Source organism: Dinoponera quadriceps, unplaced genomic scaffold (assembly GCF_001313825.1).
Source record: "Dinoponera quadriceps isolate SergipeBrazil2010 unplaced genomic scaffold, ASM131382v1 scaffold3106, whole genome shotgun sequence".
NCBI classification, from domain to species: domain Eukaryota; kingdom Metazoa; phylum Arthropoda; class Insecta; order Hymenoptera; family Formicidae; genus Dinoponera; species Dinoponera quadriceps.
This window is the reverse complement of record NW_014557108.1, coordinates 1375-14575: the sequence shown is the minus strand read 5'-3', so window position 1 is coordinate 14575 and position 13201 is coordinate 1375. Positions and strand designations below refer to the sequence as shown.

General features: G+C 36.7%; 1 protein-coding gene and 1 pseudogene across 1 annotated transcript; both read right to left on the bottom strand.

Annotated features, from left to right (window-relative positions):
• Window positions 1-128: 128 nt before the first annotated feature.
• On the bottom strand, window positions 129-833 carry LOC106748711 (annotated as a pseudogene).
• Window positions 834-11255: 10422 nt separating this feature from the next.
• On the bottom strand, window positions 11256-12368 carry LOC106748709. The gene is made up of 2 exons (XM_014627528.1): window positions 12270-12368; window positions 11256-11966 (listed from the first exon to the last, which is right to left on the bottom strand). The coding sequence occupies exons 1-2, from the start codon at window positions 12366-12368 to the stop codon at window positions 11256-11258; spliced, it is 810 nt and encodes a 269-aa protein (XP_014483014.1).
• Window positions 12369-13201: the final 833 nt, after the last annotated feature.

Here is a 13201-nt window from a genome sequence, read left to right as displayed (position 1 = left end):
CGAACGATCGGATAATTTGATGCGGTTTTGATCAGTCTCTTGACAGTAATTGTAGCAGTTCGGCTCAATTTTGATGCCTATATTCTGCATGACTCTCATGGCATTTGTGAGGCCATCATTATAAGTACCTGCAGCTCTTATGGCACTTGTGAGGCCATCATTATAAGTACCTGCAGCAATATATACAGTTGTGTCAAGTGCATTTTTGCCACTGGATGTCACTTTCGGGGCCATCGACCATACTGTAGCGTTGAAACTTTCATTACTGTTTTGAGTGAAGCCGCCTATGCAACGAGTGAGTAGGTCATCACTGGTTAATTTTTCATAAATTGGAGTTATATAGCCTTGTATAGTTCTTCATGTAAAGGTGGTTTATGTGTATATTCGTCCAAAGTTCCAGTGGCCTTGGCCCTTTGCCACGAGCACCACGAATTTTCTCCGCTCGGGCAATGATCGTGCTTGGGCTTGGCATCTGTTGATAATTTGTGATCTAGCGTTGCGTAGATCGCAGTTCTCATTTTCTCTACAGATTCATGATTTCTGCGTATCGCTAGACCATAATAAATTGACAGTTCATCGATCAATTTGCCAGTTAGTTTACTTTTTCCGCCGAAACCCTTTGTTTTCTTTTTTAAATTCCGGAGATGTGTACTCATGCGTTTCTGGACGTGATCGATACACTCTTTCTTCTGGACAATCGAATCTCCATAAGGTGATGAATTTCCGATACCCGTATATGTCTTAGAGTCTCCATCTCCAATATAGCTAGTATATTTCAGGTTGTGTAAAGATTCAGAGCGCTGGAACATTTCGCAAACAGCATTGACTTCCATGAGGCTCGAAGAGCCCTCGTGGTTAGCTTGGTATTCGTCGACATGGGTTTCCAACCATTCCTCGTACCTTGCTGTACCTTCCTTCGTTTTCCAAAATTTGCATGCTTTACAGTACTTACATTTTACCGAAACGTCCACAACTTTACCAGTCTTCCATCCAATTAGCGAGACGAATCCAAAAAGCGACGAGAATCCTGCTGTATTGATGAACTAGCACTTCCTAACGACCTTTTGGGGAACCATTAGAGCCCTCAAGCCCCGTTGGTACATTAGTGCAGAGGGTAAGAGAGTCGTAAAAAGGGGACAAAAGGAAGCCCGCCGCGGCAGGTAGAAAATGCGCTCGTCGCCCGCTCCGAACGCTTCGACACTATAGCGGATTGGACAAGGAAAAAATTTTTTTTTCACTATTCTACCAATTGAATAATGTTTTTAGGATCCTAAAGTGTACTTTAAGCAAAAAAGAAAATTTCGATTTTTTGAAAATCCTAGACTGGCCTAACCCCTTAACGTGCAATCAAGATAAGCCTTGGATCGACTCATTACCAACAATATTACTAAGACTACGCTCTTGTTCCAAAGAAGACATACAGACTTTAACAGCAACATGGTGGACCTCGGCTACGAATTCCTAGTGAGTTTTTCACCGAAGAAGAAATGTCTGCCGATCTTCAAGTTTTTATAGAAAAATTCAGAGAACAGATGAGAGAACTTTGGCCATTACCTTCATCATGTTAACCGAACCATGTTGACGCTCAAAAATCTATATACGAGGTCTGTTCAAAAAGTATCGCGAATTTTGTGTTTTTTCAAAAATTATTTATTTATTCATGAATATCTATTTTGTCTCCTTCAAAGTAATCCCCATCAGATATTATACACTTGTGCCAACGTTTTTTCCAATCCTCGAAGCACTTCAAAAAATCATTTTTTGTGATCTTGTTCAGCTCCTCCTTCGATGCCGTCTTTATCTCCTCAATCGTAGCGTAGCGTCGTCCTTTCATGTGCCTCTTCAGTTTCGGGAACAAGAAAAAGTCACAGGGGGCCAGGTCTGGGGAATACGGTGGCTGCGGCATCATTAGTGTGTTGTTTTGGCCAAAAATTCGCGCACAAGCAACGATGTGTGAGCATCGCCGTTTCGCGGCGACCCGTCTCATGCCCAAATCGTTTGTAAACATCGAATGGCACGAGCCAATCGATATGTTTAGGTCCTCAGCAACTTCTCTAACGGTGATTCGACGATTGGCCAATACTATTTTCTTCACTTCATCAATGTTTTTGTCTGTTGTTGACGTGCTTGGGCGTCCGGCACGCTCTTCGTCGTTCACATCTTCTCGTCCCTCTGAGAACATTTTGTACCACCGATAAACGTTGCTTCGGTCCAAGGTAGCTTCACCATATGCCACAGTCAACATTCGGAATGCGTCCGCGTACTTAATTTTGTTTTTCACACAAAATTTGATACAGATTCTTTGATCCACTTTTTGGAATAGGCAAAAATCGAAGACGAGCCAAAACACGTCTAAGCAAAACAGCTGTCAAAGATAAACTGAATATTCAAAATGGCCGAACTTGTCGGCATAAGTGAGGGACATGATTACCAACATAACGCCACAAAAAAATCGAATATACGTAACTCGCGGAAATTCAAAATTCGCGATACTTTTTGAACAGACCTCGTAAATGCTATTACGTCTTTATCAGAACTGACGCCGTATGCAAACTTCTGAATCACCTTACAAAAAATATGAAGTCATGAAGAGAATCGAGAATCGTATCTTTACCGTCAGAATACAAAGTAAAGTAAAGATGTTAACATCTCCGTAGACAGGATCAATCCGGACCAATTTCACAGTCAAACAAGAAGCTCAACCGACATAGCAACATCAGTACCAATGACACAACAAACTCAATCTAAAATCGCAAACGGTAAGCAATTTGTCAAACCTTTCAGAACCTATTCAAGAAAATATGTTTCTTTCGTTCCTACATGTGGCCAATTTATTGGAAAGGGAGTGGATGTGGCAACCCTAGCCAATCAGCTGACCTCCAGCGCAAATAACCAGCCTATCAATAGAGAGTCGCGACAAAAACAATAATTGGTATTTCGATTTAAACTAGACTAGGGAAATAGTCTTTCTGCGCCAGAAATCAGTTTATCTACTCGCTTATTCTTTGTTCTTTGTTCACTTCGTTCTCTCTGTGTTCTAAATAAAACGAACAAGTTATCGTAAAGCATTTTTTGGGTGTTTCTTTACGTGCGGCAACTTCCCGACAAAACGATCTATGAACGATATATTGGAATTGGCGCGTATTTTGTATATCAGGCCGAAAACGTTCAGAATTTACTACTTTATGACACATTTCATATTTTATGCTGAAAAATATCAGAATAAAAAATAAAATACCTCGAAAAGTATTCCCTTTTCGATGATCTTACCCTAGTACTTTTATACGCAGAATGAATATAAAAATTGATTTGTACTCCCGGAAAAAATGATTATATATGATTATATATAATTAAATAAAATCATATATGAATTTTGCTCACATATGTGGTCATATATATGATTATACGTATCTATACGAAAAAAATGATGTTATGTCATTTAATTAAATGTCGATATTATGTGCTATCAAAAGCACAAGTAGCCAGAAGCATTTACTTCGATTGTTTTTACATATAATTTGTAAACAACATTATTTTTTCGTTACTGACATATATAATTATATATAGTCGTATATGAGTAAATTTCATATATAATATTTTTTCCCGGGTTAAGAAAACTATATGATTAAAAAAAAACAAAGCTGATCTTCATTTGACTTGACGCCTCCACCCAAGGTCAAACTGATAAAATCACTAAATAAATTTTATTTAATTTTATAACTTTTCTTAAAAATGTTTTTTTCTCAAAATTGCTTTATGAAATATTAGACCGTATCCAGACTTTTAGCCCACCCTTGTATATTTAGCGTACCCATATAATTTTCGAACGCTGCAGGTTACTAATATATATCATACAAATATTTTACGGTCACAAAATTATATACGTATGCAACGATAATAAATATATTTTTTCCTATTCGATTATGTTAAAGCAGCATTTATCTGGAATTATCACGAATTAATATGAAATTAACATACATCTAATACGAAACTTCAAGATACAACTGGAATCGATATTAGAATGAGTTTCGAACATGTCCATTAATGTCAACGGATGGCCAAATTAATAAAAACATTTTCTTCGGCCATGATTATACTTCTCTCATTTTATGTGTCATATCAGAAAAGTTGTCATAACTCCTTTAGAACTGTGCATGTATACATAAAAAAATATTGCCATTTGCAAGTTAAATGACCTGTCGTAGTCTCTGTTAGATCGACTAAGATATATTGGCCGATAAGATAATTTGGATGATAACACCGTTGGTCTCTCCTATTTCGCAATTTATGCCAGACCAGTCTTATAATTTTACGATCGATCGCAAAACATTTCCTCCTCGCATTGCTGTCGCTCTGTAAGCATCTCGGTGACACACACGCACACTTTACGGTACACGGCAATCAATGTTAAACGAAGTTCTCAGTAAGAGGTTGAATGCGATCTGTACTCAGAGGCAATTTGTATCTCGTTTTTATATGGAACAAAGCGATAGAAGTAAAAAAGAGGACACGGGCAACGCCGACGAGTTCTTTCAGCAGTCGCATTACAATATTATTCGTGTTCTGTTGAGCGTTAGCGGCCTATGGCCTTATCATACAACAAACAAACGTCGTGCAATATATTTCGGCTTTCTACTGGTACTTGGATCTGGTTTAACATTCGAGGTATATCCGACGGAAAGGTTTTTGATTATCACGAAGTACCATATGCACAACACTGTCTTTTTTGTTTAATCAATTAAAAATTTATTGAGAGGCAAAAGAAAATCTAACATTGATCATTTATAAAAAATTGTACATATACAGAATGTTTTTGAATAGTAAAACATCTCGAAAAGTGTAAATTTTATAAAAAATATTTCAGACAAAAGTTATAAGGTTTAAAAAATTCCATTTATTAGTCTCATCAATTTGATTGGCGTCACCAAGATTAAGGTCGCCTTCAATTTTTTTAACGGGACCTCCTATTTTTATCGCATATTCTTATAGCACCTTTTTCGAAACATTTTAATTTTATCTGCTTTAGATCAGCTTCGACGTTATCAAATTCTTTACGTTAAAATGTCGGTGACTACAGCTGTACCAAAGATGAAATAAATAAGACTATCGTATTATATTCGCGTATGAAAGAGGAAATTGACATGTGTATAAATGGTAAGTAGGATATAATGAGATTGGAGAAAGGGTGAGATGGACGTGGTAAGATTGGTGCAGTGTATTTGTGTGTGTGCGTGTGTGCGTGTGTGTCAGTTACTCAAGATGTTTTGAAAATATTACATTGATATTTGCTCGGTACAGGCCAACTGTTTAGATTTGAGAATGATTTCAAATCAATTGACATCTTACCAGAAAAACTCAATAACTTCGGAACGGTTGACCCAAAGCGGATAAAATATAGTTTGTTACTGTTTTTAAGAGGTCTAAAAAAAGCTATAAGAGTATGCGATAAAATATGTGTTCCACTTAAAAAATTTAAATGACCTTGACTTTAACGATACATTCAAGGTCAAACTTATATTTTACCAAGATATTTCGTCGTCCCGAAATTTGTTATACATTTCATATATAAGCATCATTTTCTCAATGAATATATCCTTAGTGTCGCAACGACGACGCATATAAGATGTACATATACTATAAATCGCCTGTTTTTTGCGGCGCACTAGAATTCTGATCAGTCGACGTAGCGGAATACAAAATTAACGAAAAATCGAGCGGTTCGATTATGATCGCGAACGATACGAAATTACACGATTCAGTTATCATCATGTAAACCATATATTGTCATGTAAACTATATTGTCTGTGCCGAACGCAGGTACTAGGCATGATCGAAGTTTGGCCAGATACTTTCCAAGTGGTCGACTGTTTGCCGTTGTTAGTTCTTGGTGTAGTGTCAATGATCAAGCTGGTCTGTGCGGTATACACATTACCGGAGGTGCGTAAATAAATAAATAAAAGAAAGGAATAAAAGAAGTAGCAACGGTTGCCGAAACCGATAAGTATCGGTTGAAACAATTACAATTAGGGTCGAACAATACGAACAATCGAACGATACGAAATCGTACTTAAATTGACTTTGAGCTGCAGATAAGGACACTTCTAATGAAGATCCGAGATTATTGTCTCTCCTCAAAATCGAACGAAGAGACTAATATATTGCATTTGTACGCGATGTATGGCCGAAATTTAGGTTACGCTTACACGGGTGAGTTTATATTCATCTAGAGCAATGATAATTTAATACGCTTCCATCCTCTCTCCTTCTCCTCTTTCTTTCTCTGTTTCTATATTACATTAAAAATGCATGATGTTTTCTAAATTAGGTGTCTTGTTCAGCCACACCGTCATTTTTGTGTTTGCGACTTTATTAACTAAGCTTCTCGATGCGGAAACCGGCGATAATAATTCGTCAAATATCACGCACGACGCGCAAGTGGGACTGCTTTATCACATCAATTACGTGGTAATCGACGTAGAGACGCACTATGTTCCAATTTTTATACATAGCTCCACGTGTGTCGTGTTTTATACACTCTTGATGATCACGTTCGATGTATTGTATTTAACACTCATCCAACATTGCTGCGGTTTGTTTGTGGCTCTGAGGTCATTCTCTGATTAATTTTGAGATCAGATATTCAGTTCAAAAACGTTTTTTTTATATGTCCGACATAAACGACTGAATTCTAGATATCGCTTGGAATATGCGGTTAAGTTTGAAAACGACAACTGTGATTTAATGTTAATGTCTAGGCGGGATCAAATTCGTTTGAACATCTTGTACAGTATCCGAAGGCATGCAGAGGCGATACAGTCGGTATATGTGTTTATGCGATTACTATCATTAATGCGTTATTATCATTAATTGTTAGTAATTCAAGCAACGTTTTCACACATGTCTTGTGCTAGATTCGTTACCATTATGGATTCAATATACAAGATACCTCTTTTCGTGCATGTCGGAGCTAACATATCGGTTTTGAGCATCCTGGGATTTCAGGTACTCCTCAATTACCTGAGAATTATTGCTTTATTTCTATAATTACATTTGCGTAGGTGATAACGAATATAGAAGACATCGATCGGGTTCTCAAGTACGCCAGTTATCTGAGCGCGCTCCTTCTCAATACGTTCTTTGAGAATTGGCAAGGTCAGAAAATCATAGATTCCAGCGAAAAAGTCTTCAAATCCGCGTACGTTTCATCATATATCACATATAGGTCTACAGATCTGCGAATTATCTAAACATCCGTTGTACCTTCAATTAACCTTTAACATAAACGGAGAAATACAGATAAGATTAATTCATTAAAGCCTATGACTAAACTAGTAAAGTTAGCAAAAAATAATAACTGGAAACAGAACCGGAGAATAAAAAAATATAACTGACAAGAAACACATTGCAAAAATTAATTTTGCAACAAATTGTTATGAACAAATTCTTAAACATTTAAACATTGAATGTATTGGGTGAGTGCAAAAGTTCGTGCGGAGGTGCAATAGATGGCGTTAGAAGCGGCGTAAAGTTGTGTCATTAATACCGCCATCTCCGTAAGACATATCGTTGGAAAGGTGACGTATGCAGCGTTCATTTCAAACAAAAGAATTTGTGTAGATACGAACTGCTTCGAGAAAGATTACTTTCAAAATGAGTGTCGAAAAGGTGCATTTACGGCATATTATGCTTTGCGAGTTTTGGAAAGGAATAAACGTTGCAGCAGCCGTAAAAAACATTCAAGAGGTTTATCAAGATCAAGCACCAGCTAAACGAACTGTGGAAAAATGGTTTGCGAAATTTCGCCGCGGACAGTTTAACCTTGAAGACGAGCCACGCTCAGGTCGACCTTCAGACATTGATGACGATGTTGTGCAAACTTTAGTTCAGAATACTCCGCGAATTTCAACAGAGGAAGTTGCTACAGCACTTAACGTTGACCGATCAACCGCTTTTCGGCGTTTAAAAAAATCGGTTTCGATTTGAAGCTCGATGTATGGGTGCCCCATTTGATGACGGAGAGGAACAAAATCCAGCGAGTTTCTGCTGCCGTTTTTTTACTCGGGCGGCTCAAAAACGAGCCGTTTTTGGATCGATTAGTGACGGGCGATGAGAAATGGGTCCTGTACAACAATGTTCAGCGCAAACGCACATGGAAACAGGCAGGTGAGCATGGTGAAGCAATGGCAAAGGCCGGTTTACACCCGATGAAGGTGATGCTCTGTGTTTGGTGGGATTGCAAGGGCATAATTTATTTTGAGTTTCTCCCCGCTGGTCAAACGATTGATTCGGACAAGTACTGTCGCCAATTAACCAATCTGAATCGAGAAATCAAACAGAAACGTCCGATTTTGTCAAATCGCAAGGGCGTAGTCTTTCACCACGACAACGCAAGACCACACGTTTCGAGACAGACGCTGCGCAAACTGAACAGCCTGCAATGGGATGTCCTAACTCATCCACCGTATTCTCCTGATATCGCACCTTCTGATTATCACTTGTTCCGGTCATTGCAAAATCATTTAAATGGAAAAAAAATTGACTTTTTGGATGCCTTAAAAAACGTCGTGTCTTCGTTCTTCGAATCTAAACCGCGCAATTTTTATGATCGGGGCATCCGTATGCTGCCAGAACGTTGGAAAAAGATTATAGACAACGATGGAGAATATATCATTGATTGAATAAAGAACTTGGTTTGCCTAATCACTGTCTGACTTTTACTCACAAACTCCGCATGCACTTTTGCACTCACCCAATAAAAAAAATTGATTAAGCCAATAGATTCTACAAAGAAATGTACAAATAAAAATATATATAACCTTTTCCCATTCTCATTCATTTTATCATTCTCCGTTTATGCAAAAAAAGAATAATAAATATTACTGTTTTATTAAAACTTGTTCTAACGGGCTATGATTAGACGAATAAAGTTAGCAAATAAACCATAATTCGAAATAAAACCAATACATGGAGAAATTTCTGACATAAAAAGCAGATCACAAAAAAAAACTCTCTTCCAAATTCAGGAGAAACAATTCAAATTTATCACAACTTTATTCTCCAAAAAATGGTTGCAAAATTAATTTTGTAATGTGCTTTTTATATCAGAAATGTTTTTTCACGCTTCGATCTTATTTTCAATTATTGTTTATTGCTTACCATATTCTAGCCATAGGCTTTAATGGATGTTCTCCTGTTTCGGTTATTATTCAGGGAATAATGTAATTATTTTGATCAAAGTATATCGAGAGAGATATAAATTTTTTACATATTTGTAGATACAACGTAGAGTGGTACAAAATGCCGACAGAACAAAGGAAACTTCTCATAATGATCATGATGAGAAGCAAGAGCCCTTTTCAAATGACCGCGGGTAATTTTGTTGTCCTGTCGTACGTGAATTTCAACTCGGTAAGATCTCTTTCTCCGAACCAATGTGGATTGTCGTTCTTTAAATCGACGCGAGATAATTTTCACCTGGTTCAATTTAAGGTGATACGTGCATCGTCATCGTACCTTATGCTATTACGGTCTATACAGTGAGAATTCCAGGTGTAATGAACGATATTTAAGTATGTTACATCACCGTTGATATACTACACTTTAATAACATATTACTTATATCGTATATTTTGAAGGCGACCGAACTCCATAAATTTTACTTATAATTTTTCCCTTGTAAATATATTTTACTAGTATATATTTCACGGTTGTAAGTGTGATAAACATCCTGAATATCTAAAACATTTGCAAGTTAATTATTGCGTTGAACCCAACATGTGAAGTACGCGATCAATATGCAGACGATAAACAATACTCTCTAAGAATATCTCTTAAATATACGGATATCGCGCGAATAGAAGATCTAATTTCTATGTATTTGGTACTCTAAGACCAGTATCGACAATTTTCTTCAGTTATACACAACATATAAAGAGAAACAACCAAAGCTTTTTCATTCTTCAAATTCTTAAAGTAACGTGTTTAAGTTATTTTATGTTGCGTACGTACCGCAAAATCTCATAATAACGAGATAGTCGCAGATTTACAGTAATTACGACACATCTCGTACTACGATTAATTTTTCTGTAGAGTTTAATCTGCGGTCGCCCTCGAGTGTAACTCACCAAAATTGTCAGAAAAACAGATAGAGGTATGTCGGATGTTTGCAGTTAGACTGTCATCGAGTATCAGTGTTCGCATAGTGAATGCTTACTATATTGAACAGAGAACCGTGAAGTAAGAGAATGACGAGCGCACGATATTAACCCTTTGAGCGCTGAGTTGCCAGACGTTAAGCGTGCGCCATGGACCGCCCACTCCGCACGAGGCATCTCACCGTGGACTGCCCAATCCGTAAGAGACAGCTCACCGTGGACTGCGTACTTTTTACGAAAGAGCGCACGTTGAGCAGACGTTGTCGGCGTTAAGCGTACGCCGTGGACTGCCCATTCCGTACGAAAAAATAAATAAAATAAATTATTATGTGGGTTCATAACCTAAACTGAATGGTTGCGTGAGAACGCATATGTGGGTTCATAGCCAAAAACGAATGGTTATGCGAAAACGCATATGTGGGTTCATAGCCAAAAACGAATGGTTGTGTGAGAACCCATATATGGGTTCATAGCGCTCAAAGGGTTAAGGGGGTAACCTAGTGTAGAACGCAAAAAACAAGCACTTTTTTGAGATTTTTTATTGACGAAACTACTGAATATATATTTTTGCAATTAACAGAGTTTATTGTACATATATTGAAGAGTATGAATTAATTTTTTCGTCTATTTATCTCAATAATTGACCAAGTGACAGCACGTATACGAAGGCGCCTTTGGAAATTCTTCCCAAACGGCGTGCAGTCTAGCATCTCGTGAAATCATCTGAATAAAAAAAAAAAATTTTTTTTTGTCAACTATATGAAAGTAGTTTCTAGTTATACCGAAGAAACATAAAAAAAAAAAGAAATTGAAAAATTTGCAACTTAAAACTAAATTTTCGTTTATGGCCTAAATTTTGCGCGTGATATTGTTTATAACTTTTTATAAACAATTGTTTTAGTTCTAATTGTCGGTATAACTATAAGACAATTCAATTATCTTTAATTAAAAAAAAAAATCATATTGATATCTCAAAAATTGTTTGAGTTATACTGCACGCCAATTTCAAAAACATAGTTTAGAGATAAACGCGTTTAAAGTTTTCAAACAAGAAAAAAGGTTGATAAACTATTATTTTTTTTATTTAACTCAACTTTATTATCAATCAGCTATCCCTGGACTATACAGAAGACCTTCTACCTCCTCATAAAGTTCATTTTGTTGTTCTTTGTGCAGCAAACCGATTTTCCTATTAGCGCTTTTACTTCGACGATTCTGAGAAGTGACTCTATTTTGATTAACTTTATCAGAAAAATTTCTGCAGGTCGTTCCAATTATAATGCCAATTTCTGACATGATTCCTAGCAATGACAAGTAACCTTCATTAAACATAGTTGTTGCTAAATAGGCCGCGATTTCGATAATCTTTCGTCCACAATGTAGATGCTTAGGTGCTAGTCGCCAAATGAGCGAGTTAAAGCTTTCATTTGCATTTTGAGTGAAACCGCCTAAACATCTTTGAAGTAAATCTTTTCTCGATAAGTCTTTGCATATAGGTAATATACTTTCAGCTACAACTGGATGTAAAGGCTCTGGGTGAGTGTATGGAACTCCTAGGCTTTCGGCGTGTCGAAATTTACACCAAGAATCTTCAGCAGAAGGACAATTTTCATGTCTTGGTTTCTTATCAGTCGATATACTATGCAAATATGTGGCCATTATATCTCTTTGCATATTTTCCACAGATTCTGGATTTCTCATTATTGCGAGGCCGTAGTATTTTGTAAGCTTTTTTATCAAGGTGTCAGTTAGCTTACCCTTGCCACCAAGTTTTTTTTCTTTTTTGACATTTTGACATTGATGTATATAATACTTACAAGATTACCAACAGAATACAAGAGTTCCTAAAGGCATTTTAAAACTCTCGTGAGCACTGTAGCTTTGGGGCCTCTGGGAACGCTTACGCATGCGTACTTAGCGAGCTCGTTTCAACCCGCAAAATTTTGAATTTATTTTTGGGATTTCGGGAACATTTTCTAGAGATGAAAAACTATCGATTAAGCAAAAAAAAATCTATTTTTTGAAGTTGCTACACCAGGTTAAAAAAAAGCAATGCGTTAACACGACTCCCGCGAATTCAGCACATCAACTCTTATTTTAAAAATGTTTCCTTACTACGGCGAAGTTCTCCAAGTTCAGGGTGTACAGCTTGCCTGCGGTTATCCTAATTGGCTTGTAACTTCTCATTAGCATAATACTGAGCACCTTCCTCATGCTCAGTGAAGACTGATACCATCTTCCGCTAGTTCTGAAAAATCGACGTATTCAATCGTCTTTGCGCCTTAATGGTATCATCTATTTTATTCAGACAATAATGTCTACTGTATTTATATGAATGGTGCTTCACGTGACCTATTAGGTCGAATCACAAATAATTTCCGTTTTCTTTTTCCTTTTTTTAAAAAAATTTACCTTCGTATGAAACATTTCACATAATCGAATCTAATTAACCCTTAAATGCATAGTGTTGCAAATTTGTAACATATTTATTTTTCCACATGTAAAATACTCATCCTTAGGAATAATTCATAACACTTCATAATTGCATATTTGCAACAATGTGCTTTAAATATACAGTTCAAAGTTATGCTGATAGATGACGCTGTTGGTGAATACAGTGACAGTTCATCAGTTGGTGATCATCATGGGTTGTGTCAATTTAATGGACAGTTTTATAGACCGATATCGAATTCAACTAAAGAGTAGAAAATGGTATATACGCATTTTTTATCACTTACTTGATCTATGTATGGTGAATGCATGGCTACTTTATAAAAGAGTAATGACCCTAAAAGGAAAACATACTGAAATAATAAATCAATCAAAATGTAGAATTGAAGTAGCAAAATGTCTGTGTAATGTCAAAATCAAGGCACACCTAAACGTGGAAGACCAAATTCTTCCTTAGAACGAAATATACAATCCAAAAGGCACAAAAGCAATTCTCAATATATGCTTCCAAAAGAAGTACGAACTGATCAGATTGCACACTGGCCAGTGTTCGCAGAGAATATAATTAGATACAAGTTTCCAGGTTGTAATGGATT

Coding starts and splice junctions, on each gene's coding strand:
- LOC106748709 (XM_014627528.1), bottom strand. CDS start 12,368: ATGAGGAAGGTGCTCAGTATTATGCTAATGAGAAGTTACAAGCCAATT. Junction 11,967..12,269: donor ACTTGGAGAACTTCGCCGTA/GTAAGGAAACAT, acceptor TAATCTTGTAAG/TATTATATACATCAATGTCA.